The sequence below is a fragment of the Schistocerca piceifrons genome, chromosome 3 (genome assembly GCF_021461385.2).
Source record: "Schistocerca piceifrons isolate TAMUIC-IGC-003096 chromosome 3, iqSchPice1.1, whole genome shotgun sequence".
Lineage (NCBI taxonomy): Eukaryota > Metazoa > Arthropoda > Insecta > Orthoptera > Acrididae > Schistocerca > Schistocerca piceifrons.
The window spans coordinates 779,906,709-779,931,363 of NC_060140.1; the positions used below are offsets into that span (position 1 = coordinate 779,906,709).

At 36.8% G+C, this 24,655-nt stretch overlaps 1 protein-coding gene across 4 annotated transcripts; it reads left to right on the forward strand.

Moving 5' to 3' along the window:
- The first annotated feature begins 33 nt into the window (after window positions 1-33).
- On the forward strand, window positions 34-23,394 carry LOC124787765 (MICOS complex subunit MIC10-like). 4 transcript variants are annotated; one of them, XM_047254647.1, is made up of 5 exons: window positions 34-83; window positions 433-524; window positions 3,575-3,622; window positions 23,065-23,159; window positions 23,239-23,394. In XM_047254647.1, exons 1-5 carry the CDS (start codon window positions 49-51, stop codon window positions 23,248-23,250), a joined length of 282 nt encoding a protein of 93 aa, XP_047110603.1. In that variant the 5' UTR covers window positions 34-48; the 3' UTR covers window positions 23,251-23,394. The 4 variants fall into 4 exon arrangements, with proteins under 4 accessions (XP_047110603.1, XP_047110604.1, XP_047110605.1 ...); XM_047254648.1 differs by lacking the exon at window positions 34-83 and adding an exon at window positions 100-231 and having other exon boundaries at window positions 319-524; XM_047254649.1 differs by lacking the exon at window positions 34-83 and adding an exon at window positions 110-223 and having other exon boundaries at window positions 319-524.
- The last annotated feature ends 1,261 nt before the right edge of the window (window positions 23,395-24,655 follow it).

A 24,655-nucleotide genomic window follows, 5' to 3' on the forward strand; every position in this document is an offset into this window, starting at 1 on the left:
ATTGTACAGTCCAAGAAATTTCATCTCGAAAATACCACCATTTTTAGAATGTTTCTTTGTTTCAGTGGTGTGCTGCAAACAGTGTAAGGCAATTTTATTTGCTATCGCTAGATTGCATGCACGATTCGTTTTTTTGCTTTTAAAAGCCCTATTATTTGATTGTGACAAGTACTTAAGTGTCTGCCGTTTGCGACCTGCGACTATTCAGAAGCTCCAAGGAATTGTGCGTGTGTGTGTATTTTTTCTTTTATTTGCTCCGTTTTAAATTACATCGTCTGTATTATCTTTTTTACTTTGTTTTTCATTTCATTTCTTCAGGCACTTATAATGTGAGACAAATTTACAGAAGTTCCATCGCAGTCCGTAGATAAATATGTCAGTGTATCTGGGATGTAAGACCATTGACTTGTGATTATCGGGTTAACTTTGCAGTTGCAACCACAAGATGTCCACGCCTGTGCTGTCTGAAGACGAATTAGGAAAGAAATGGGATAAGTGTCTTACAGATTCTGTGCTGAAACTGGGTAAGTCGTAGCAAAATCTGAACATTTTTTTATCGGTACCAATTGTACTTCCGGACGATATTTTAAGCAGTCCTAGGTACTTGGCTTGGTAGCCGGTCTTTCGTATTTTTATTTGTTGGTAAGATTTGGTAGAACACTTCAGCTAATTTCAGGGGTCTGATTTGGATTCGGTGAATTTATAAGACGAGACAAACACACAGTCATTCCATTTTTAGATTGTTAAAATATAGTATAAGAAGGGAATTTAATGGCAGGTATGAGGTCAAAGCGGAGGTTAATTTGGGAAGTGACTGTTAGTGGATAGGATAACGGGAAGATGACACTGGCACTACGTTTTCACGGACGCTGATGGTGTGGTGATTGTAATGGTTTGTCAGTGCTGTTGACAGAGCTTCAGCCCGAAGTGATAAATAGGCAATGCGTTTGTAATACTGCTGCACCTAGTAAGCCTGTAATCTTAGCTGTTCATTGTTTGATTACGTGAGGGCTCTACTATGCAGCATTTCGCATTAGTCTATGTTTACATTTTCTGCTGGAACTATCCTAAGATCTGTTTGGTGTAAGAAACAAGAAAAATTGCCGAAGTTAGTTACTAAAAGTCTTCAGGTGGTTGAGTTTGTGAGAAAAAGAGCACCAACTGTAATTTTATTTTTGATAACCCCATTGATAAATTTCATTCATATGTCCTCATTTATATTTCGGTAGGCCGAAATGAGAGGATCGAGATAAAAAAAAATTGTAAGAGTTGTCAAGTGGCGCTGATGTCACAAAGTTTCCCACAGTGTTGTAGTAAAAGGACACATTTGTAAAGTTATGTCAATTTATAAATGGGACAGTGAACGTAATCGGAGTGTCAACATGCCGTGATGGTATTAGTCATATCCTTGAGCATATTTAACAGCAAGCCTCCATCTGACTTCATTTTTACACTCATTTCTCAAATGACATGTATAAGACAATGTTCTGCATACTACTGACAGTCAACTGAAAAGTATTATCATTCTTCCTTGAATACAAATTCTTATTACTCTCTGTAGATATTGTTTTGCTGTGTCTAAAACATGAGGTCCAATGCCTTAACCCCTCTTCATTGAAAAGATCCAACTGTAAACTGCAAACTTTTATGGTGAGAAATGTCACCTTATTAGAATATTCTAGGTTATTGTGCTGTGGTCACATGAATTTCTTATTGAAACCCATTGTTTAGGTCCCATCAGTTATGAGCCAGGTAGTGCACCACACCTTCGAAAGAGCTGCAACCCCCTTGAATGACCTCTCTGTAGAAGGGGGTGAAACATTGAGTTTCAATAAAAAATTCGTCTGTGACATAACAGCCAAGAATGTTTTAATAAGTGTGAAAAGATTCCACTAGCTTGGGTAATACTGTACAGTATTTGAATAATTACTGTTCCCTATGGTGGGTTACAGCTTGCGGGTCTAGTGTAGCAGGGGATACAACCCGTCGGCTTTGGACAATGACGTCACAAGTCGCCAGAGAGCAGTTTACCATTTTCGCTTTTGCTGTTATGTTTCAGTTTCGTTTTTTTACTGATTGCTTAATAAAGTGGATCTGTTTATTCTATCTCGTGAGATGTTTTTAAAAAGCCAAAAAACACTTACCAGCCACTGAATGGAGCTACAACACTAAGAATCGCTTCTCGTTTGGCGACTTTGTCCAAAGCCGACGGGTTGTATCCCCTGCTACACTAGTCCCCAGCTTGCTATTAATACTTATGGAACCAGCCTGTCATTTGCCTCAGGTAGTACAAGACTGAATATGTAATGACTTCCTTGTTTCACCTCATCACATCATTGTCACCAATGGCAATTAGGTTATTACTGTAGAAGCAATAAATTTTTCATCAGAAACTTCTGTTTTTACACTTTCAGTTGTTTTACATCAGATCACTTTCCAGTTTTTAAATACCACGGAATAGCAAAAATGTGTGTGACACTCAAAATTCACAAAAAAATGTTCACAGCAGTAAACAACCATGACAGTTTCTGACTGGCAGTGATTCCAAGTGTCTCATGAGCACTTAAAGTAACTGTGCTATGACATGCATCATTTTGTCTGTCTGCTAATGGAGCCTTGAATGAGTTACCCTCTCCCCAAGCCCACCCTGCCCCCACCCCACCCTACCACCCAGCCACACTTCCATCTCATGAAATGTTTTGGTAGATTCATAACCTGGTTCTAGCACCCGTACCTCCAGTTTTTTTTCAAATCAACTAAATTTATTGATATCTGGTGCTACTTTCATTTCAGTAATATCATGAAGTGCTGTGTGATGTCACATATGTGCGAACAGAACACTGAAACTGTTTATTTTGTCTCTGAGTTAGTTCTTGGAGCGTAGGCTGTGGTGACACTTATCTTTAGTTTAGCCTGAGGTCTAGGTTAGGTTGGAAGTTAACAGTTTGATCATGAATCAGCAAAATGATATGAACGGTTTCAGAAATAATTTTCTGTTAATGTTAAATGTTACTCCAGTGTTTTTTCACTAATTGTTAGGTAATTATTTGGTATGTAAGTTCTTTTAAGAGTCTTATAAACATGTAATGTTTCTTGTGTACTTTGTGCCTTTAAATTGTTTCTGAAATTGGTGTTGCCCATTTCTGCTTGATGTATATTAAAAATTGAGTGCATCTCATTTTTGGAGGTGGCTTATAGTGTTTGGTAGTATTCTTGAGTGTAATGTATCAACTGTTCCTAGGAAAGTGTTTGTATTTGAAACTGTTAATACATAAAATAATAAAATAATATGTTCAGTTTTAATGGTAATTCTGTTGAGCCATGGAGTGATAAAAACTACTTCGCTGATCTGCAATAGTGTGTCTTAGTGACAATATTCATGTAGTCCAAGTTGACACACAACGAAGTGGCTGATGGAAGTGGCTGTAAAAGGTTCTACCACTTACGGTCAGTTGTAACAGCCAACATACCAAGTGTCAGCTTGGACTGTGCAAATAATACATAGACTGTGAGGTAATAAATTATAATGCTCCATATCTCACATTGATGCAATAAGTGACAATTCTTTCTTCAGGTGGAGGCCTGCTGATAGGTGCCACATTCTCAGTCCTGTTCTTCAGAAGTAAGTTACAGATGAAACGTAAAAAGTATATGTTTAAAATAAGATTATTGTATACTACCAAGCCGGTTACATCTAAAATTACATTCTAGTTTATGAGAATTATAATAAAAATAAGAGAAGTCCAACAAAGGTAGCAGAAAAATTGCTTTATTACGGATGGCAGCACTGCTTCCTGTTATCTGCACAAGATGACATACTGCTGTAGTCAGCTGTAAGTCACTTAAAAGAAAAGTACAGCCCTTAGGGTGTTAGTGCGATACAGTGCCACAACTAAGTTATAACTTTCTATACTGCATTGTGATCATCGTGAAACCGGTAAGAGTCAATGAACACTTCAGAATATGTGAGAGTCAATGGATTGCTTTTCCTCACCTTCACTACCAAAGAAAAAATTCTAACTTGGCTGCACATTGCAGATGAGTGCAAACCGGAGTTCAAGAGCAGAAAAGGACCTCCTCTCAGTGTATTTTTGTTTGGAGGGTGCTGTCATTGTTGATGTCTGCTTTGACAGGAGAAAGTATAGTTATGTATCCAGTAGGAACAGGAAGTAAGACTATTATGAAGATTTTGTTTACTGCATAGTTATATGCATCAGTATTTGCGCATGATTGGGGAAACTGATGGAATCCTTACAGGGAAGCTTTTGTGAATCCATTGTAGAGTCCAAATGTTTATATAAGTGACTTTAATTCCTTCCCGAAATTGAATGAATATATATACGATCAGGCTTATAAACAGTATTGTGGCTCATGATGGATGAGAGGGCATATTCCACTTTCCTACAATTCTTAAATAAAAAAAGGTTGAAGCAGGGCTGATAAGACATGTGGAATTTATTTGTGATGTGCAAAAGTAACTATAACATTCATAAAATAACTGTCTTTTACTCTTTGCTTTAACACCAATGTTCCTTTACAGTGAGGAACGAAAACAGATTTTCTGTGGGTATTTCACAAATAAATAACAACAACAAAAAATAAAAAGAAAAGGGGGAGAGAGCAAGATTATTGACAGATAATCAGTAAGCAAGACTTTGTCATCAGGTGTAACAATTCAAATTGTGGTAGTACCCCCCTCCCCCTGTTTCTTACTTAGCCATTTTCAGTATATTTAATTATCGGTGTAGAAAAAAAGAAAAAAATTAAGTTTGTTTTATGTGATAACCATTGTTGGAGTATATTTTTCTAGGTCTTCCTGCTTATTGATGTGTGCTGAAAAGAATTTTAAAACATGTTGCAGATGTACAGCTGTTGTAGTAATTCTAGAGACGTATTGGTCTCAATACAAGAATCTACAAAGATAAAATTTTAGCAGAGGTTACCACATAACGCTGCGTTGGTGCAGCATTAGGGTGTTACAATGTTAGCAGTTATCCTATATCCCCAATAGTTTTCTTGGGACATGCATTCCCATTCATTTCAGACATTCAACTGTAGCATATACAATTCCTTGGCAATTACTGATTTGTTGAATCTATAAAGAAACTGAATTTAGAAAATTAAGATTGGAAAGCATGAAGCCATCATTGGGCAAGTGCAAGAACCAAACAGTTCATCCTTTAAAGAAAAATGGAATCTTGAATGACTCATATGATGCTTTTGTCACCAATAATAATAATAATAATAATAATAATAATAATAATAATAATAATAATAATAATAATAATAATAATAGACAATTTAAGAAAATTCTTTCTAGAACGAGCAGAAACTAGCAAAATACACAAAGCAATCACTCATATAAATACATCGGCTACACCACTGCAATTTCATAACCATTTCTACAACCCTTTAGATCACATAACATCAACAGATACAAAGAAAGTAAATTGGAAAAAGAAAACACTACATGGCAAGCACCCGTATCATCTAACACAGCCACACATCGATCGAGACGCATCCAACACATGGCTAACAAAAGGCAATATATATAGTGAGACGGAAGGATTCATGATTGCAATACAGGATCAAACAATAAACACCAGATATTACAGCAAGCATATTATTAAAGATCCCAATACCACAACAGATAAATGCAGACTTTGCAAACAACAAATAGAAACAGTAGATCACATCACAAGTGGATGTACAATACTAGCAAATACAAAATACCCCAGAAGACATGACAATGTAGCAAAAATAATACATCAACAACTTGCCATACAACATAAACTAATAAAACAACACGTTCCCACATACAAGTATGCACCACAAAATGTACTGGAGAATGATGAATACAAATTATACTGGAACAGAACCATTATAACAGATAAAACAACACCACATAACAAACCTGACATCATACTCACCAGTAAAAAGAAGAAAGTAACGCAACTAATTGAAATATCCATACCCAATACAACAAATATACAGAAGAAAACAGGAGAAAAAATTGAAAAATACATCCAACTGGCTGAGGAAGTCGAGGACATGTGGCATCAGGATAAAGTTGACATTATACCAATTATACTATCAACTACAGGAGTCATACCACACAATATCCACCAGTACATCAATGCAATACAGCTACATCCAAACTTATATATACAACTACAGAAATCCGTAATTATTGATACATGTTCAATTACCCGAAAATTCCTAAATGCAATATAACATATACCGTACAGTTAAAAGGAAGTCACGCTTGATCAAGGTCCGCGTCACTTTCCATTTTTAACCAGACATAATGTCTGAGAAAAGAAAGAAATAATATTAATATTAATAATAATAATAATAATAATTTCGGGTATAATGAAGATAGAATTTGATCCTATTCTACTTAAAATGTGATTAAACATTTGTTGCAGAGTTTCACAGTTAGTTCAACTGTCATGTAGCTTAATGGTTCATACCATACTTTTCTACAGGACTATTATATTACTTGCTCTGTGGTCAGGAATATTTATCAGACTTGGTCGGATTCTAAACTCTTGTCAGTATGTGAGAAGCGTTCTACTTTCCTAATTTTTATGAATAAACACCGGAGTGCCTTTCGCCATATACTAGCGCTAGCCTAAACCGTGGGAAAACATGTACTGCATCACACTACCTTCACTAAATTTTAATTCCATTATGAGGTTCTCAAGTAAATTTTCACCCAGTCTGAGTACTAATTATTTGCCAGGACACACAAGGCCTTGTAACTTATTTCTTTTGTTCCGCAGATAGATGTTTAGTTTCATTTTCTGTGTGGCAACATACCAATTAATTTCATAGTGAGATTAGAATAATCACTTTATTTCAAAGTTGTACTTCCCAAAAGTCTCTAACTGATAATGTCATTTATAATAGTCAAACAGAATACATACAACTTCTATGAAATCTTACTGTTAAGATGACAGAACTTCTTGTGTTCCATACAGTTTTGCTTCATTTCAATTCACTTCTTTGTGTTGACTCATTTTGACACAGTTATCATATCTATGACTTGAATAAATTATGTCTGTTCTGATTTAACATATACTACTTATCTCACAAAAAACAAGCTCAGTGGAGTGCTCAGAGGCTCTTCGTTGTGAATTGAAAGTTGATAAACTGCACCCTTTAGTGTTGTTTGATATCATTAATTTTGTTAAAAGTTCTTGTACATTATAGTGTTTCTGCTTGTAAATGTAGCACTATGTACTTGGAAAAGAATTTAAAAAGGTTCTTGAAATTAAATTGTAACTACTCGTCCGCTAATAGCTATAGCTACAATTGAAGTTCTAGACTATTATTCAGGAAAGTCAGTTCTTGCCGTAATTGCTCCTACTCGGGTGGCAGATGAGTAACAGATGTAGATAGGATATGTGTGCTGTGTGAACGTTTGGCAAAAATAGTACAGTGGAACCTCAGTAAACGAGCACCTCCCATAATGTGTAACTTGCATAACAAACAAAACAAATTGTTGAAAATGACTTGCTTAACGAGTGATGTTTTGCATAACAAGTGATGATGAGATGACGATTTAGTGTGGCGTCACCAGCCATTCGCGTGCAGCAGGGGAAACATTCAACAATGTCAACCTATTCATTGTTGACAGCAGCATATGAACAATGTCTGTAGTATGCACTGCAGTCTGGGTTTAGCACTCATTTTCTGCCATCTTAATACAGCTTGCGATCACACATTTTTCTGAACTTATATTCACATAGTGTTTTTTCTGTTGGTAAATTTTAATAAGATTCGTAGAAATGTCACCGAAGATAAAGTCGAAAGAAGACAACCATAAGACAAAGAAAATTACCTTCCTAAATGTGGTGTGAGTGTTCCTGATTTAGCACGCACATACAATTGACCTACATAAACTATTTGCACTATCGCCAACAACAAGGACAGGAGTAAGGAGATAGATGCAGCGAAGGGAGTGACAAAAGTACCATAAACAACGGTTTCATATTCTGGACAGTGTGGAAAGGTTGCTCTTTACAAGGGTAAATGAAAAACAATTGCAAGGCAACATTTAACGAGAACATCATTACTGCGGTGGTAAGAATGATTTTGGCCAACCTCATTAAGAAAACACCAGGATCATCAGTGGCAAAATAAGTGTTTAAGGGAAGCCGTGGGTGGTTCGCATTCTGAGGCATGGCAAAGCAGCCAGCTCCAACACAAAGGCAGCAAAGAATTCCATCAGCAACTTCAGTGTGCTCTTAGATTCTGAAGATTATCTGTTGCAACAGGTTTTTTAATTGTGACAAGGCGGATCTATTCTGGAAAAAGATGCTGAAGCATATCTTCGTAACATCAGAGGAGAATGCATTGCCCAGTCTCAAGCCAATGAAAGACCATCTTGCGCTGCTATTCTGTGCCAATGCAAGTGGCGATTCGAAAATTAAACTGCTGCTTCTTTACCATTAAGAAATTCCACGAGCCTTCAAGAAATGTAAAGTCTAGAAGAGCAGGTTAAATGTGATGTCGAGGTCCAACAAGTCTTGGGTGATGTGTAATCTTTTTTGTCATTGGACCAATGAAATGTTTGGTCCTGGTGAAAAAATATTTGCTCGAGATGTATCTGCTACTCCATGTCTTGCACGTTATGGGCAATGTTCCCGCCCATTCTCCAGGCTTAAAAGACCACCTCCTTGAAGAATTTCAGTTCATCAAGATCCAATTTCTGCCTCCTAACACAACTCTGTTACTCCAGCCTATGCGCCAGCAGATTGTTTCTAACTTTAAGAAGCTCTACACTAAAGCACTCTTTGAGTATTGCTATGAGTTGACTGAAGCTACCAATCTCACTCTGAGAGTTTTGGAAATATCACTTAGCATCATTGTCTGCATCAAGATGATTGAAAAGGCATGAGAAGGGGTTACCAAGAGAGCTCTCACTTCTGTTTGGAAGAAGCTTTGGCCAGATTTCGTTGTTGTATGTGACCTTCAAGCATTTGGGTCAGTACCTGTGGTGCCTGTAATCAACAAGATTGCAGCTTGGGCCAAGAGCATGGGGCTAGAAGAGGATAACAATGATATTGATGAGCTTGTAGAGGAAATTATCACCATAGTGCTTGTGAAGTTGCAGTGTTTTTCACAGCAGGAAGTTGTGGAGAAGAGTTCTTCGGCGGTGGCGGTGGCAACATTGTAACAGCAAATCGACAATCTGGATCAATAAGAGAATTGCTGAAAGCATGGGAATCAGTTGCATCGTACATTGAAAATCATCACCTCAATGCAGTGGCTACAATTGCTACAGAACAAAAATGACAGTAATGAACATCTGATAAGAAGCGTAGGACACCTTTATTTGAATAAATAACATAATCTTAAATGACATATGTTGACAACATCATTGCAAGGCTTTATTTTTTAGAACTCTTGGTATTAACAATCATTGTTGGAAAGATCATCTTATTTGGTAACATTTGCTTTTTAATTATTTTTCCTCCTCCTCTGTTAAAATTAAATATAAAATTGGGACACAAGAATTCTTGAATATATATATATATATATATATATATATATATATATATATATATATATATATATATATATATATATATATATAATGGAAGGGGGAAAAATTATATATAAAAACAAAGATGAGGTGACTTACCGAACAAAAGCGCTGGCAGGTCGATAGACACACAAACAAACACAAACATACACACAAAATTCAAGCTTTCGCAACAAACTGTTGCCTCATCAGGAAAGAGGGAAGGAGAGGGGAAGACGAAAGGAAGTGGGTTTTAAAGGAGAGGGTAAGGAGTCATTCCAATCCCGGGAGCGGAAAGACTTACCTTAGGGGGAAAGAAGGACAGGTATACACTCGCGCACACACACACATATCCATCCACACATACAGACACAAGCAGACCCTCTCCTTTAAAACCCACTTCCTTTCGTCTTCCCCTCTCCTTCCCTCTTTCCTGATGAGGCAACAGTTTGTTGCGAAAGCTTGAATTTTGTGTGTATGTTTGTGTTTGTTTGTGTGTCTATCGACCTGCCAGCGCTTTTGTTCGGTAAGTCACCTCATCTTTGTTTTTTATATATATATATATATATATATATATATATATATATAAAAAACAAAGATGATGTGACTTTCCAAATGAAAGTGCTGGCAGGTCGACAGACACACAAAATTCAAAAGCTTTCGCAACAAACTGTTGCCTCATCAGGAAAGAGGGAAGGAGAGGGAAAGACGAAAGGATGTGGGTTTTAAGGGAGAGGGTAAGGAGTCATTCCAATCCCGGGAGCGGAAAGACTTACCTTAGGGGGAAAAAAGGACGGGTATACACTCGCGCACACACACACATATCCATCCACACATATACAGACACAAGCAGACATATTTAAAGACAAAGAGTTTGGCCCAAACTCTTTGTCTTTAAATATGTCTGCTTGTGTCTGTATATGTGTGGATGGATATGTGTGTGTGTACGAGTGTATACCCGTCCTTTTTTCCCCCTAAGGTAAGTCTTTCCGCTCCCGGGATTGGAATGACTCCTTACCCTCTCCCTTAAAACCCACATCCTTTCGTCTTTCCCTCTCCTTCCCTCTTTCCTGATGAGGCAACAGTTTGTTGCGAAAGCTTTTGAATTTTGTGTGTATGTTTGTGTTTGTTTGTGTGTCTGTCGACCTGCCAGCACTTTCATTTGGTAAGTCACATCATCTTTGTTTTTAGATATATATTTCCTACGATATATATTTCCTACGTGGAATGTTTCCCTCTATATATACTTACCATACGAAAGCGCTGGCAGGTCGATAGAAACACAAACACACATACATTTTTCCCGCGTGGAATGTTTCCCTCTATATATATATATATATATATATATATATATATATATATATATATATATATATATATATATATAATTTGGGTAACATTTTTTGTTCACTCTTATTTTGACATTCACATTTCCACAATGATGATAATAATGCCTTTTTGTGCTATTCATTGCAAAATAAAAGTTTCATCCTCTGAAAGTGTACAGTACACTGCTATAGTTCAATCTATAAATTAAAAAAACCAGACATGGAGAGGGCCAACAGTCTTTTAAAACATACTTCTACATTATAAATGTTGACTTTTTATATTCTTACAGGCAATAATACTGGTCAAAACTAGCAACATCAAAATAGTGGCATAAAAATATGTCCAGAAACATGCTTGTTGAGATGTGGGCCATTTTGCTTTTTGAGAACTGTCCATGTAAAGTGGCTTTCTATTGACATTAATGGCTAATTTGTTATTGTTTGTGACTGTCTCTATACTCTGTAGCTGACGTCACGCATAGCACTTAGACTGTCTCCTGTCTCAACCATTCAATGCACATTGTTGTGAGGTTGTGTTGATGTCAGACTAATATTGCTGATTTTGTGGTTTGTTAACAACTTTACAGTGAAATGAAGTCTTAGTATTCCATGCGAGAAGTGGAAGAGTTGATATTCTTCTGTGGTGTAGCAAATAGGCAGATAGCATTTATTGACACACATCATTTACACAGATCAATTTTCTCACCATTAATTACATCTTAAAACATGTTTATCAGGTTGTTCCTGTGACTTCGAGACGTGGTATCATTGTCATAAAGGATGAGATCATAGTTGACTGTACACAGTTTGCATATTAAATATGAGTGAGTGAGTGCTGCGACAAGTACACAGATCTGCCAGTGGATTTTAAGGTGATCCCGTAGTTCACCACTTGCATTTTGCATGGGGAATGGTGTTTAGAGTGGGATAAGGGACAATAAATTGCCCCAATAACCATTGTGGGCAAGTATTAACCATCAAATCATCAGGCAAGCAGGGCATCAGATTCGTTTTAGCATGAATATGCAGGCTGAAATTATGGGTGACAGGCTCATAGGACCAGCAGTAAGCCATACAAATTAACAGGCTGTTTATCACCAATTTCTGTGTGCCAAATAACCATTGCTATTAGAGAATGCTACTCTTGAAGACAGTAAATTCAGTTTATACATGACGGGACAGCACCCCATGTCCTACCTAATGCAAACATTTGGGTCATTGATTGGTCATTGAGATGTAGTAGCATGATCTTCTCATTCAGCTGACCTTAGTATCTTTGTTTTCCAGCAGTGAGCATATGTATTCTACACCCAACAGCACTATTCATGTGGCCTCCTCCCCCCCCCCCCCCCTCTCTCTCTCTCTCTCTCTCTCTCTCCTCCGACCTCCCCCACCCCTGCCCCCCCTCCTGGTATTCCTCTTCTGCCCATATCTCAACAAGCATTAGGTCACAGATAGATGGTTATAGGATCTCTTACCTATATTTGACCAGACTTGCCTCCTGTAAGAATATAGAACACTGTTTTTAACATTAAAATGGATGGCGGGAGGGGGCCAAGGCTGGATCTGACAGACCCAACATTTTATTTATGTTCCAGAGCAAGACATAAATTTTAAATAGCAGTGCCAAAATACTTCTCTATTTCTTTAAAAATGAGGTGTTATTCCAGTGAAAATCGGGACATTAATAACATTTAAAGCCATTTTTTGGAACGTTAAGTGTATGTCCTTGCAAGTTATGAATTTAGGATTGTTGTTGTTTGTCTTCAGTCAAAAGACTGGTCTGATGCAAATATCCATGCTGCTTTATCCTATGCTAGCCTCTTCATCTCCGAGTAACTACTGCAAGCTGTAGCCTTCTGAATCTGCTTACTGTATTCATCTCTTGGTCTCCCTGTGCAATTTTTATCCCCCACACCTCTCTCAAGCTCTAAACTGGTTGATCCCTTGATGTCTCAGAATGTGCCCTACCATCTTCTAGTCAAGTTGTGTCCCAACTTTCTTTTCTCTCCAATTCTATTCAGTGCCTACTCATTAGTTAAGTGATCTCCCCATCTAATTTTCAGCATTCTTCTGTAGCACCATATTCCTAAAGCTTCTTTTCTCTTCTTGTGTAAACTGTTTATCATCCATGTTTCACTTCCACACATAGCTACACTCCTCTCACATACTTTCAGAAAAGATTTCCTGACAAATTTATACTCAATGTTGACAAATTTCTCTTCTTCAGAAACACTTTTCTTGCCACTTCCAGTCTGCATTTTATATCCTCTCTACTTCAACCATCGTTAGTTATTTTCCTGCCCAAATAGCAAGTCTCATTTACTACTTTAAGTGTCTCATTTTGTAACCTAATTCCATTAGCATTACATGATTTTAAGTTAACTACATTCCATTGTCGTTGTTTTGCTTTTGTTGATGTTCATCTTATATCCTCCTTTCAAGACACTGACCATTCCATTCAACTGCTCGTCCAAGTTCTTCGCTGTCTCTGACAGAATTGCAATGTCATCAGCAAGCCTAAAAGTTTTTATTTCTTCTCCCTGGACCTTAATTCCTATTCCAGATTTTCCTTTTGTTTCCTTTAGTGCTTGCTCAGTGTACAGATTGAATAACATCGGGGATGGGCTACAACCCTGTCTCTGTGTTACACATTTCAGTGCGTGGTGCAATTTAAAACAACTCTTACTCTTTATAATTCGCATTTTACTGATCTGTAGTTTCTGCACAATCTTCATATAATGTCGCAGAATGGCACAGATGCAGCCACTTTCGACAAATTTTAGAATTTTTTGCAACAATGACCTAGTTTGACTTCTGGACCCACTTTGTTAGTTTTAATCCCAGAGAGCATGCTGCAGCTGGTGAATGTTCCTCGAGTGATTCTTGTGGGTAGCTCTCTATGTCATGTGTGGTTTTATTAATTTCAAACCTAGTTGCTTGAGAAAATAAGGTTCTTGAAATATTCAGTCATATTTGCTTTGTGTTCTACAATTTTATTCATACCAGCACTGTTATAAATGGCATAAAATGTCACAATAACCAGTGTCATGTTTGCTTTCCAACATTATATTCTGAACACACAGCATCAACCACACCCACTTCACTCTTTGTTGAGTTATATGAGGGGCAGTCACATGAAAACCAAATACCCGGCATAACAGGCCCTTGGAATGGTTCCATTCAGAAGTAATCATCACATGCAGTAAGACATTTATCCCACTGGGAGACAAGATGATCAATTCCTGTTTCACAGAATGTGGTTTGCTGCAGACTAATCCACAACTACACCCACTCTTGTATGTCTGTGTTTGACTGAAACTGAAGGCCACATGTTGGGGATATGTGAACACACATTTTCCAGCATGCATAGTGGCACACAAGATATGATGTGCAGAGTGCATTAGACTCTGTGGAATATACATGTTCCGTGTTTGTTGATGGGTAACTTAATATATTTGTGTAGCCAAATGTGTTAATATGTGTTGTGCGAATAAAGAAAAAGTTTATTTTGTCCTGTAAATAGTTGTTACTTGGCATTTAGCTGCGTTAATCTGCATAAACTGCGGCAGGTTATGGGCCCAGCTACTGAGTTAAAGTGAAACAATAAGCTTTAAGGTGATGTGTATTTGCACAAAAGGTGTGCAGAAGTTTATATAAAGTTGGATTGTGTGTGCTATAAGAAGAAGAAAAATAACTGTAAAATTAGTAACAACACAGATACCGCAAATATAGAGCGGCTTGTAGGGTGCAAAAATTACGCAACCTAGAAATTTGCTTTTGAGGCATATTTGCAGTTGGATGACTTGAGGGACATCGTAAATGGTAAATTGGAACCTACGGAATCAAGTTTTGCTACTAAGGATCGGAAGGCGAAATCAAAACTAATCCTTTTGATTGATCTGGTGAATTATGTTCACATAGAAATGGCTATGTCAGCAAAGGAGGTATGGGACAAACTGAAAAACGCATTTGAAGATGGTGGTTTAACCAGAAAAGTAGGATTACTTCATGAGCTGATAACCACAAGATTGAATAAGTGTAAAAGCGTGAATGAATATGTGAATAAAATAATTTCAATCTCCAATCGTCTGAGGAATATTGGTTTTGAAAATTCGGGTGAATAGATTGGAGCTTTATTGTTAGCTGGACTACCAGAGAAATATTCGCCAATGATTATGGATTTTGGAAAGTTGGGGAATACCCATTACAGCGGATAGTGTTAAAGTAAAGATTCTACAGGACATGAAGAGTGAACCAGATTCTGATGCTTCATAAAAGGAAACAGTGTCGACTTTGTACTCTAAGTACAAGAAGAAGAAGCCAGTAAGATGTTTCAGATGCCAGAAAATTTGGCATATTGCTTCACACTGTAAGGAAAAGTTAAGTATAAAAGAAAAGAAGCATGTTAATTCTAGTAGTCCTGAGAGAAAGACTACCCATAAAGGTAAGGCATTTTCTGTTTTTTTTTTTCACTCTTTTATTGAAGCGGGTGACGATCATGCAGAATGGTTCACAGGTTCAGGAGCATCTGTGCACATTACTAAAGCTCAGTCAGGTTTGTATGATGTTCAGTCAAGGACTGACATTGGAATTTCCACAGTTGACGGATGTAAGTTAAGGTGTGAATTCGCGGAAAAAGTGGATATTAATTTGCTTGTGAATGGGGGAAAGGAAATTGTTACTGCTCAGATGTACATTATGTAAAGAATATTGCAACTAATTTGTTGTCAGTAAGCGAAATAGTAAAGAAAGGTAATAAAGTTATCTTCGATATAGAGGGAGCCAAAGTGATAAAATCTTGTGGTGATATTGTAGCTACTGCAAGTAGTGTAAGAGGTATTTACAAAATGAATACAGTTCAAAATACTGCTGAAACAGGAAATCACTCTCTTTATGCTGCAAAAGGTTTCTTGTGGCCTAGGAGACTTGGACCTTTGAATAGGAAAAGTATGACTTCACTGAAGAATATGGCAACTGGGATGAAAAATTATGGAATGAAAACATCCAATGGGAGGTGTGTTTGCAAGGGAAGCTTGCTAGATTGCCATTGAAATCGAGTCAGAGCAGATCTACCAAAGTCTTGCAACTCATACACTCAGATCTCTGTGGACCTATGGAGATAAAATCCTTAGGAGGTAGCTTCTATTTCCTGACATAAGTAGCAAGGATCAGGTGAATGATGTGTTTGTTGTTTATTGGAAAATGGTTGAAAGACAGACTAGGAAGAAAATTAAAATTATTAGATCAGACAATGGATCAGAATATGTAAACAAATGGTTTAAGGAACAGTTGAATGGAATGGGTATTAGGCATCAGACTACCATTCACTGCAGTCCTTCTCAGAATGGAGTTGCAGATCAAGCCAACAGAACCACTGTAGAAAAGGCAAGAAGTATGTTAAGCGATTCTGAGCTACCTAAGTGTTTCTGGGCAGAGGCTGTGTCAACAGCAGTGTATTTAATTAACAGATCACCTACCAAAGCTGTGAGACATAAGACACCTTATGAAGTATGGACTGGGAAGAAACCGGATCTAAAGCACTCAAGTCTTTGTATGTGAAGCCATGGTTCAGATTCCAAAACCATTAAGAGGAAAATGGGATGCAAAATCTCAAAAATATATTTTTGTTGGCTACTGTGAGGATTCAAAAGGCTACAGACGTTATAATCCTGTGAATAAGAAGATAATAAGTAGTAGAGATGTAGTATTTTTAGAGGTTTATAGACCTAAAATAAAGGAAAGTAGTCAAAATGATACAGTAGTGTAACAAAGCATAATTTGTGATAATGCTGAAACAGAGATGGAAACTGAAACAGAGGAAGATGAGAATAAAGAGGAAGCTGGGGTGCTACGCGAGAATCAAATTGAGGAGACGTAGGTCAGTTTAAGGCAGTCTTCACATATAGCAAAATGAGAAGGATATCCAGAGTATGAAATTTGTGCTGCCCAAACAATCAACAATGAACCAATCACAGTTGATCAAGCTTTAGCAAATTCAAATGCTCAAGATTGGAAAAAAGCTACTGAAAAGGAGCTGCAATCTTTTGTGGATAATGATACATATGAATAGGTTGACATGCCTGTAAATAAAAAGCCACTAAGAACAAGATGGGTGTTTAATATTAAAAATCCAGAGAGTGAAATACTAAAATTCAAAGCCAGATTGGTAGTTAAAGCATATTCCCAGAAAGAAGAAATACATTACAATGAAACATTCTCACCGGTGGTGAAGTGTTCATCATTAAGATACCTTTTAACTCTTGCAGTAAGAGAAGACTTATTAATTCATCAAATGAATGTGAAAACAGGCTACCTGAATGGAAGGCTGGAAAAGCAAATACATATATGTGATTCCACCTGATGAAGTTAAACGACCTTATCAAGGGAAAAGGAGAATTTGGCATTTGAAGAAAGGCATATATGGATTAAAGCAAAAAGGACATTGCTGGAATAAATGTTTGCATAAAACTTTGATAAAACTAGGTATGTTACTGTCAAAAGCCATACCTAACAGTGAATGAATGTTAATATCTTTTTGTGGTCATCTTTCACAGTGTATGTTCTTTCAAAGTTTGAAAAGTATGCGATCAAAATATTTACCTTGGAGGATGCAAAAACACACTACGCAAAGAATTTTTGAAGGGACAGTTTTTCTCCCCCCAAGTGAGTAACACAGCTGACAAGTTTGTGCTCAGACTTTTAGAGTAAGTTTAGGTAACAGGATGGATTATTTCCCTTGACAATTGGTTGACACACTACAATCTTGCTAGAATACTTTACAGGGAACACTGAGGAAAAAAAGGGAAGCCATAATTTAATCCATATTTGGTTTTTGTGACAATTTCACACTGGTGCCCTATGCACCGAAGAAGAATAAATGCGTAATGTTGCTATCATCAATGCATACAAACAATAAAAAGAGCCAGAGATTATTACAGTCTGTATGGGGCAGTCAAATTAAAACCAGACACCAACCATAAGACACAACTCGTGTGGCAGGTGACCCCAATCTTGTTACGTTTCAATAATGTCACTGCTGTGGCAGGGAAACACCATAGTGCCAAGTCATAAGTGCACTAAAAGTTGAGCCATCTAATGCAGTACCAAGAGGAATAGCATGTGTTTCTGTCCTGTATTGTTACATGTGACAAAATACAGTGCCACCATTTTAAGCCCAAGGGCAAACAGAAAGGCCAACAGTGGATACGTCCCACACCTTCCCTGCCAAACAAATCCAAAGCTGCTCGCACTAGTTCCGGTATTGTCATGACCACATCAACTGCAGGGAATCCCTGCTTATCAGTTCTTTGAGCGTGGAAACGCAATCAATGCACAGCACTATGTAGAGACTTTGCAGAAACTGTGATGTCCATGAAAGCTACTTGACAGTATCATCTTGTTGCGTGATAATGCCCACCCTCACAGTGCCAATAGGATGAAGGCTATGCTTCAGCAGTTTGGTTGGGAAACACTGCAATGTCTTCCATAGAGCCCCGATCTTTCACCATGTAGTTTTAAAATCTTCAGTGACCTGAGGAAGGACATTTATGGTAGTGCTGTAGTTCATGCAGATTAACGCAGCTAAATGACAAGAACAGCTATTTAAAGGACAAAACAAACTTATGCTTTATTCGCACAACACATATTTGGCTACGCAAATATATTACGTTGCCCTCAACAAACACGGAACATGTAAATTCCACAGAATCTAATGCACTCTGTGCATCATATCTTGAGCGCCACTATGCGCGCTGGAAAATGTTTGTTCACATATCCCGAACACTCGTCCTTGAACAAATATTTTTCAGATACTGAACACTATACACCCCAGGTTAAACCATAATGTTTCACCAGCTTCTGAAATTTGTCCTTAGTGAGAAGATTGGTTAGGAGATCAGATAACATTTCTTCTGTGCATAGATAACTGAGGATTATATTTCCCTGTTCCACATGATGTCTTATAAAGTGATGCCTTATGTCAATATGTTTGGATCTTACATTGGTCACTTTTTTGCAAGTTTAATAGCTCCCATACTGTCACAAAATACCACAGTTGGCGTTAGTGTTGGATGAGATTATATTTCATCATCAGTGTATGGGTCCAAAGAGCTTCTTGGACAGTGGAGGACAAGGCCATATATTCAGCTTTACAGCACTCAAAGCAACAGTTCTTTGTATCTTACATGACCATGACATCAATCCTCCCATTTGTCTAAAACAACTTGGAGTGATGGAGTGTCTGCTTTCCAGCTCATTTCCCCAGTCTCTATCACTGTATCCTTCCGAATTTACATTTCCATTACATTTAACTTTAATCAGCAGTTCAATTTAAATATCTGAATATTCTCTTGACTGCCATCCAGTGCTTTTCTCTTGGATCACTGCAAAACTTGCTTACTGCATTTGTGGCAAATGTAATGTCTGGTCTGGAAGTCAGTAGACTTCCTACAGCTTCCTAATAAGGTACACTTTCCTTACATTTCATATCATCAGTTATTAGCAGTTTTGCATTATTTTCCATAGGAGTAGAAATAGGTTTACAGTTTTCCATACTGAACTTTGCTAAGATTTTCCTTGTGTACAGAGATTGATCAATCCATAATTCTTCTCTCTTGGCCCTTCTTAGAATCTTCATGTGTAAATATTGGGTCAATCCATACCAAGTGGTCCAGCACTGGTTGCTTGAACATCTCAGAAAAATTTTGTATTTGCTGGGTGAATTTCCCAATGTTCAGTAGTAACAAAATATTTTTTGAAGAAATTTATTGTTTATTATTTTGAAATAGTGGCCATATTTGTTCCAGGTCACATGCGTTTTTTCGTATTTGCAAGCACCTACATTTTTTACAACTATTCAGTAGTGGATTGTCCTACGGCTTTCAGATAAAATGCATTTAGTTCAACACGCTCTGGGCTACAAATTAACATCATTATCACTTAGCTGAATGTATTCTTTAATATGTTTTTAATAGTTCAAAGTTATCAGCTACAAATTAAAAAAAACTCCATTTTTGAACAGTAGTTTTCAAAAGAAAGATTAATTTCTCAGCTTTAATGTTTTTTCTGTTGTTGCACTGTATAGTATAGTAACTTTTTATAAAGTATCAATGGTGAGCAGCTTACCTTAAAAAATACACTATTTTAAAAAATGGATTTTTTAAATTTTTCCATTTATCTTTGTTGGGGGACCAGATAAAAATCTGAAAATTTCACAGTTAATAGACCTTTATGATATCAAACTTCAGTATAAATTTCAAATCTGAGATTCAATTTGAAGTTAAGGGAAAAAAAGATTACAAACATGAGTCAAAAATACATTTTTTAACATCTGCGATATCTGGTAGGCTAAACAAATAAAGTATACCAGTTGCAAATGTAACACACCACATTACACTAGCTAATGATTATTTGTCGAAACAATGCTGTAGTAATTGTTTCAGCAGGCTAACAATTGCATCTGCAAGCCTATACAAGTCTGATTGTTGTCTTCCCCCTTACACCAACAATTGTCTACTCACACTTATTTAGCTAGAAGTTCTTGAAGTGTGCAGTTGAAAAATGGTGTCTCAGTGTTCCGTTGGTTTTATTATTAATGAAGCATGTCTTAAAAGTGTTTATGGAGTGTATCCTAAAGACATTACTTTAATCGAAGATTACAGTGAAGAAGAAGAAAAAGTGTTGTTTTACTTAAGAGTTGGCCCAGATGTCAAATTAACATGCAAGTACCATGAAATGAAATACTTTAAAAAATTTCATCACTTTTTTGGTCAGTCTTGCATGGACCCTTTTGAGAAACATAAGAAACCTATAACAAAAGGTCTGTGAGAAATAACACTTGATCATTATTCTAAAAATAAAAGCCCTTTTGTCAATCTCTTACCAGGAAAATCATTGTGTCCAACATGTTATTCTACGATATTTGTAATTCACAAGAGAAAGGATAATGAAACCTCAGATACAGAATTTTGTGACTTATCAGCAACCATTAAAAAAGTAGATACAGCTTGTGAAATCCTGGGTATATCACCTGCTAGTAAAATTAGAAAACTAAGTCAAAATTGAGAAAGTGGCAGCTACAGTCAAAAAGAATTTGTAAGTTTCATTTCAAAATACAATTTGTACTAAAACAGAAGGAAGTTCTAAAACTTCACCAACCGAATATGATGATTTGATAGAAAAACTAAAAGCAGTACTTCAAACAAGGAGGATAAAATTAAGATTATCAATTTACTGCCAAATTCCTGGAGTCTAGCAAAAGTTGGTGATGAATTTAATGCGTCAGAATGTCTTGTTAAGTTAACAAGGCAATTAGTAAAAGAACAGGGAATTTTACCAGCATTACAAAAGTAAAATGATCTGATTTGGTTGATGGAAACAATCAATAAAGTTATTAAGTATTATGACGATGACAATAACAGCCGTTTGATGTCTGGCAAAAAAAGACTGTGTTTCTGTGAAAGAAAATGATTCTAAGATTCAAAGACAAAAAAGGTTAATAATGGGTAATTTAAATGAACTATTCACTGAATTTAAAAAAAAGAAATCCTGACATTAAAATTGGAAAATCAAAGTTTTGCGAGTCGAGACCAAAATAGTGTACTGTTGCAGGGGCATCTGGCACACATAATGTTTTTGTTTGTTTGTATCAGCAAATATAAAATTTTTCTGAGGTCAAGCAACCAATTATTTTTTTCTTGGGCCACTTGGTATGGATTGACCCTATTGATTAATTTCCCCTAAATCATGCATATTAAATTCTATCTGGCTCTCAGTATTGGTTAAAATAAAAAACTCATCTACCCATATGGCCATGATTGCAATTTCTTCATTGCTCCCTTTATGATATACATTTGGTGCTGACTTCTGCAGCTTCTTGTGAATCCCTCCGTAACATCTCACATATCGGGAGCAACTTACCACTTATTTTTACATTCCTCTATTGTATGAATATTTTCTAAACTAACACAGCTCAGAAGAAAATGAAATATTCACTGTTACGTATTTGGAGGAAAGATGTGTGTCCCTGGGTCCCAAGTGTCCTAAAATTCTTCCATATTCATTTTGCGTTGGTGAAGAATGCTGGAAATGCCTTGAAGTAAAGTTTCTTGCAGTATTGGGGTTTTCAGTGATCTATGTAAGTATTTATACTCGCTAATATCAAATTGAGCAAAGCATCGCCAGTGAACAGTTCTCGTTACTTGATAGTGATTTAGCCTTTCTGGCTTCACAACTGACGTGAGGCAAATTGTAATTATGTTGTGAGATCTGAAGTGGACATTTTGGTTAGTAACCTTTTTCAGACACTTAGTTTGTCCATCGCTTGACAAATATTAAGGTGGCAATTTACCAGAAGAGGGATCACAACCAATTGCACTAGTTGATAGACAATTTTGATTAGTCTGCTCATATTTCTGAGTGATATGAAGACGTTACCTTCACTGTCCAACTGTTGGTAACCCACTTTCTGTGTAAAGATGAATTTTGGTAACAAAATTAGGATCTACAAGCAATGACTTTCCAATAAAAGTTTCTCGATTTCATCCTGACTTAGTGGACGCTGCCGAGCCATTTTCAAGCAGTTTTATTGTACACATCAGTATAACAAGAGAAGTGCAAAAGCAGAAAAATCTAATGTAAACAGATGGGCTGGTTTGTGGATATTTTTAAAACAAAATCTGCCAGATTCTGAGAGACCCAGTCTGCCCATTCTAGGGTTAAACTCCCTATATAGACAAGGTGGGACTAAATGAGCATTCAAGAATATGTTGTTGTTGTTGTTGTTCCCCTCCCTCGTTTTGGTGTGATGGTATAAAATGTATCCAGCAATTCAAGAATTCTGCTCCTAGAAGATGGTAATGAGCCTACGTTTGTGTATTGATGCCTTAATATGTTTCTGTAAACTGTGTAGTCACTCCCCCTCCAACTGCATAATCCTTTGTCTTGGAATCTGTACACAATAGGTAAAACTTCTGATGGAAAAAGTTGAACTGCCCACTTCCATGTAGGTACAGTATTATGTAAATAAACCTTTAAAGCTGTGTGTGTGTGTGTGTGTGTGTGTGTGTGTGTGTGTGTGTGTGTGTGTGTGTGTGTGTTTTCTTTCAATTTTGGGGATGTTACAAAAATACGTTTGTCATTAGCATTTTAACAGTTTACACATTACTGTTGTTATGAACTAATGAATAATCTTGTGGTCTACAGGGAGGCCTTGGCCACTTATACTTGGTACAGGATTTGGTCTTGGAATGGCGTATGCGAATTGTGAGACGGACCTCAATGCTACATTCCAGTCAAAGGTAGCTATGTGTTAATTGAAAACAGTAAAGTCACTCTTCTAGTTTTTCTTCTTAAGTAAATAAAGTTTTCTATTTTCAGCCAAAGCAATGACGGTGGACATATGGCCATAGACTGCCACAGTTCCTCCTCTGCCTCTGTACTTTACATGCAGACAGAAGAGTTGCCAGCCTTCATAGTGAAAGAATTGTTGAAAATAGTGTAAAATATTTAAATTAAATTGTATTTGCTTTCTTACATGTGTATCATTTAACTGTGACTATTTATTTTTCCTGAAATTCATACATCTTTTTGTTGAGGAGAAAAGGAGAGGGGGAAAAAAGGTTATGGAGCATAAATTGAAGAAATGAATTTTCGAGGAAGCAGGTAGATATTTCTATTACATGTATTTTAAAAAGTGTAATTTTACTTCATAAACTAAAGGTTTGCTACAAAATAATGGAAAGAAGGAATTAGTTTTCTCTTCCTTGAATAATTTTGGTGTTTTCTATTCCAAACCTACCTACCCAAGTTGCATGTATTATTCTACATGTTACCACAGTCATTATATTTCACAATGGCTTGGCAGCTGTGCTGTATCGATTAATGCTGATGGAATAATTGTGGACAAAATATTTCAGAAGTATAATCTCTGGGTAGAGCTACACAGGAAAATATTGCCATCAGAAAAACAAATCTGGTGTTCTTTAGGTCACAGCACAGAATGTAGTATCCTTTTATTGTGAAGGCAGGTTAGAGAACTTCATAAGATAAATCTAGGGGCTAAAGTTTATAATGGGAATTTGTGAAATGCAGTGCAGAAGGGAACATAATTTCTGATCAGGTGAGTACACAATTTTTAATATCATGACATAGTGATAGTGCTAGAGTGGGTCTTAATAATGAACAAGGCCATAGGAATGAGGGTAAACCACTATGAGAGATGTAGTGTTCGCATTTTTGTAGCCAAGATAAGACACAAAACTCAAACGAATCATAGTGATAATGTATATTCTTACTAGCTCTGCAGATGAAGAAGAGATTAAAAGACTGTATGATGAGATAAAATAAATTTGAATTTTTTTAAGCAAGACAAACATTTCTATAGTAGAAAACTGGCAAGGGGAAAGGAATGAAGACGAAGCCACTTCGTAAAATTTCACAAAAAAAACCATGGTTTAATCATTGCAGGTGCTTTTGTTGAAGAATTGTGAAAGAAGATTGTATGTGGGGAAGAGATCTAGGGACATCAGAGGGTTTCAGATATACAGGGATGAGAAAAATCGAGTCATACAATTTTAACCCTGGATAGCTGATGCAGGAAGAACCAAAATTACTAATGTTTTGTAGGTCGACAAAGCACAATTTTTAAACTACGGAAGCTTGGCGCCATGTGCTCAGATTTGTTTCGGGATTGCCCTGTTGCCAGATGTTCTCGATAATGCATGACCGCGAATTTTTTGCCTGCCACAGAACGTAATGTAGCAAAGGCATGCTCAGTGGTAGCATACCAGCCTTC

Excerpts from the sequence above, each read along its gene's own strand:
- LOC124787765 (XM_047254647.1), top strand. The coding sequence starts at position 49 with ATGTTTCTTTGTTTCAGTGGTGTGCTGCAAACAGT. Across the intron at positions 84-432 it reads AGTGGTGTGCTGCAAACAGT|TTGCAACCACAAGATGTCCA; the intron begins GTAAGGCAATTT and ends TTAACTTTGCAG. Across the intron at positions 3,623-23,064 it reads CTCAGTCCTGTTCTTCAGAA|GGAGGCCTTGGCCACTTATA; the intron begins GTAAGTTACAGA and ends TGTGGTCTACAG.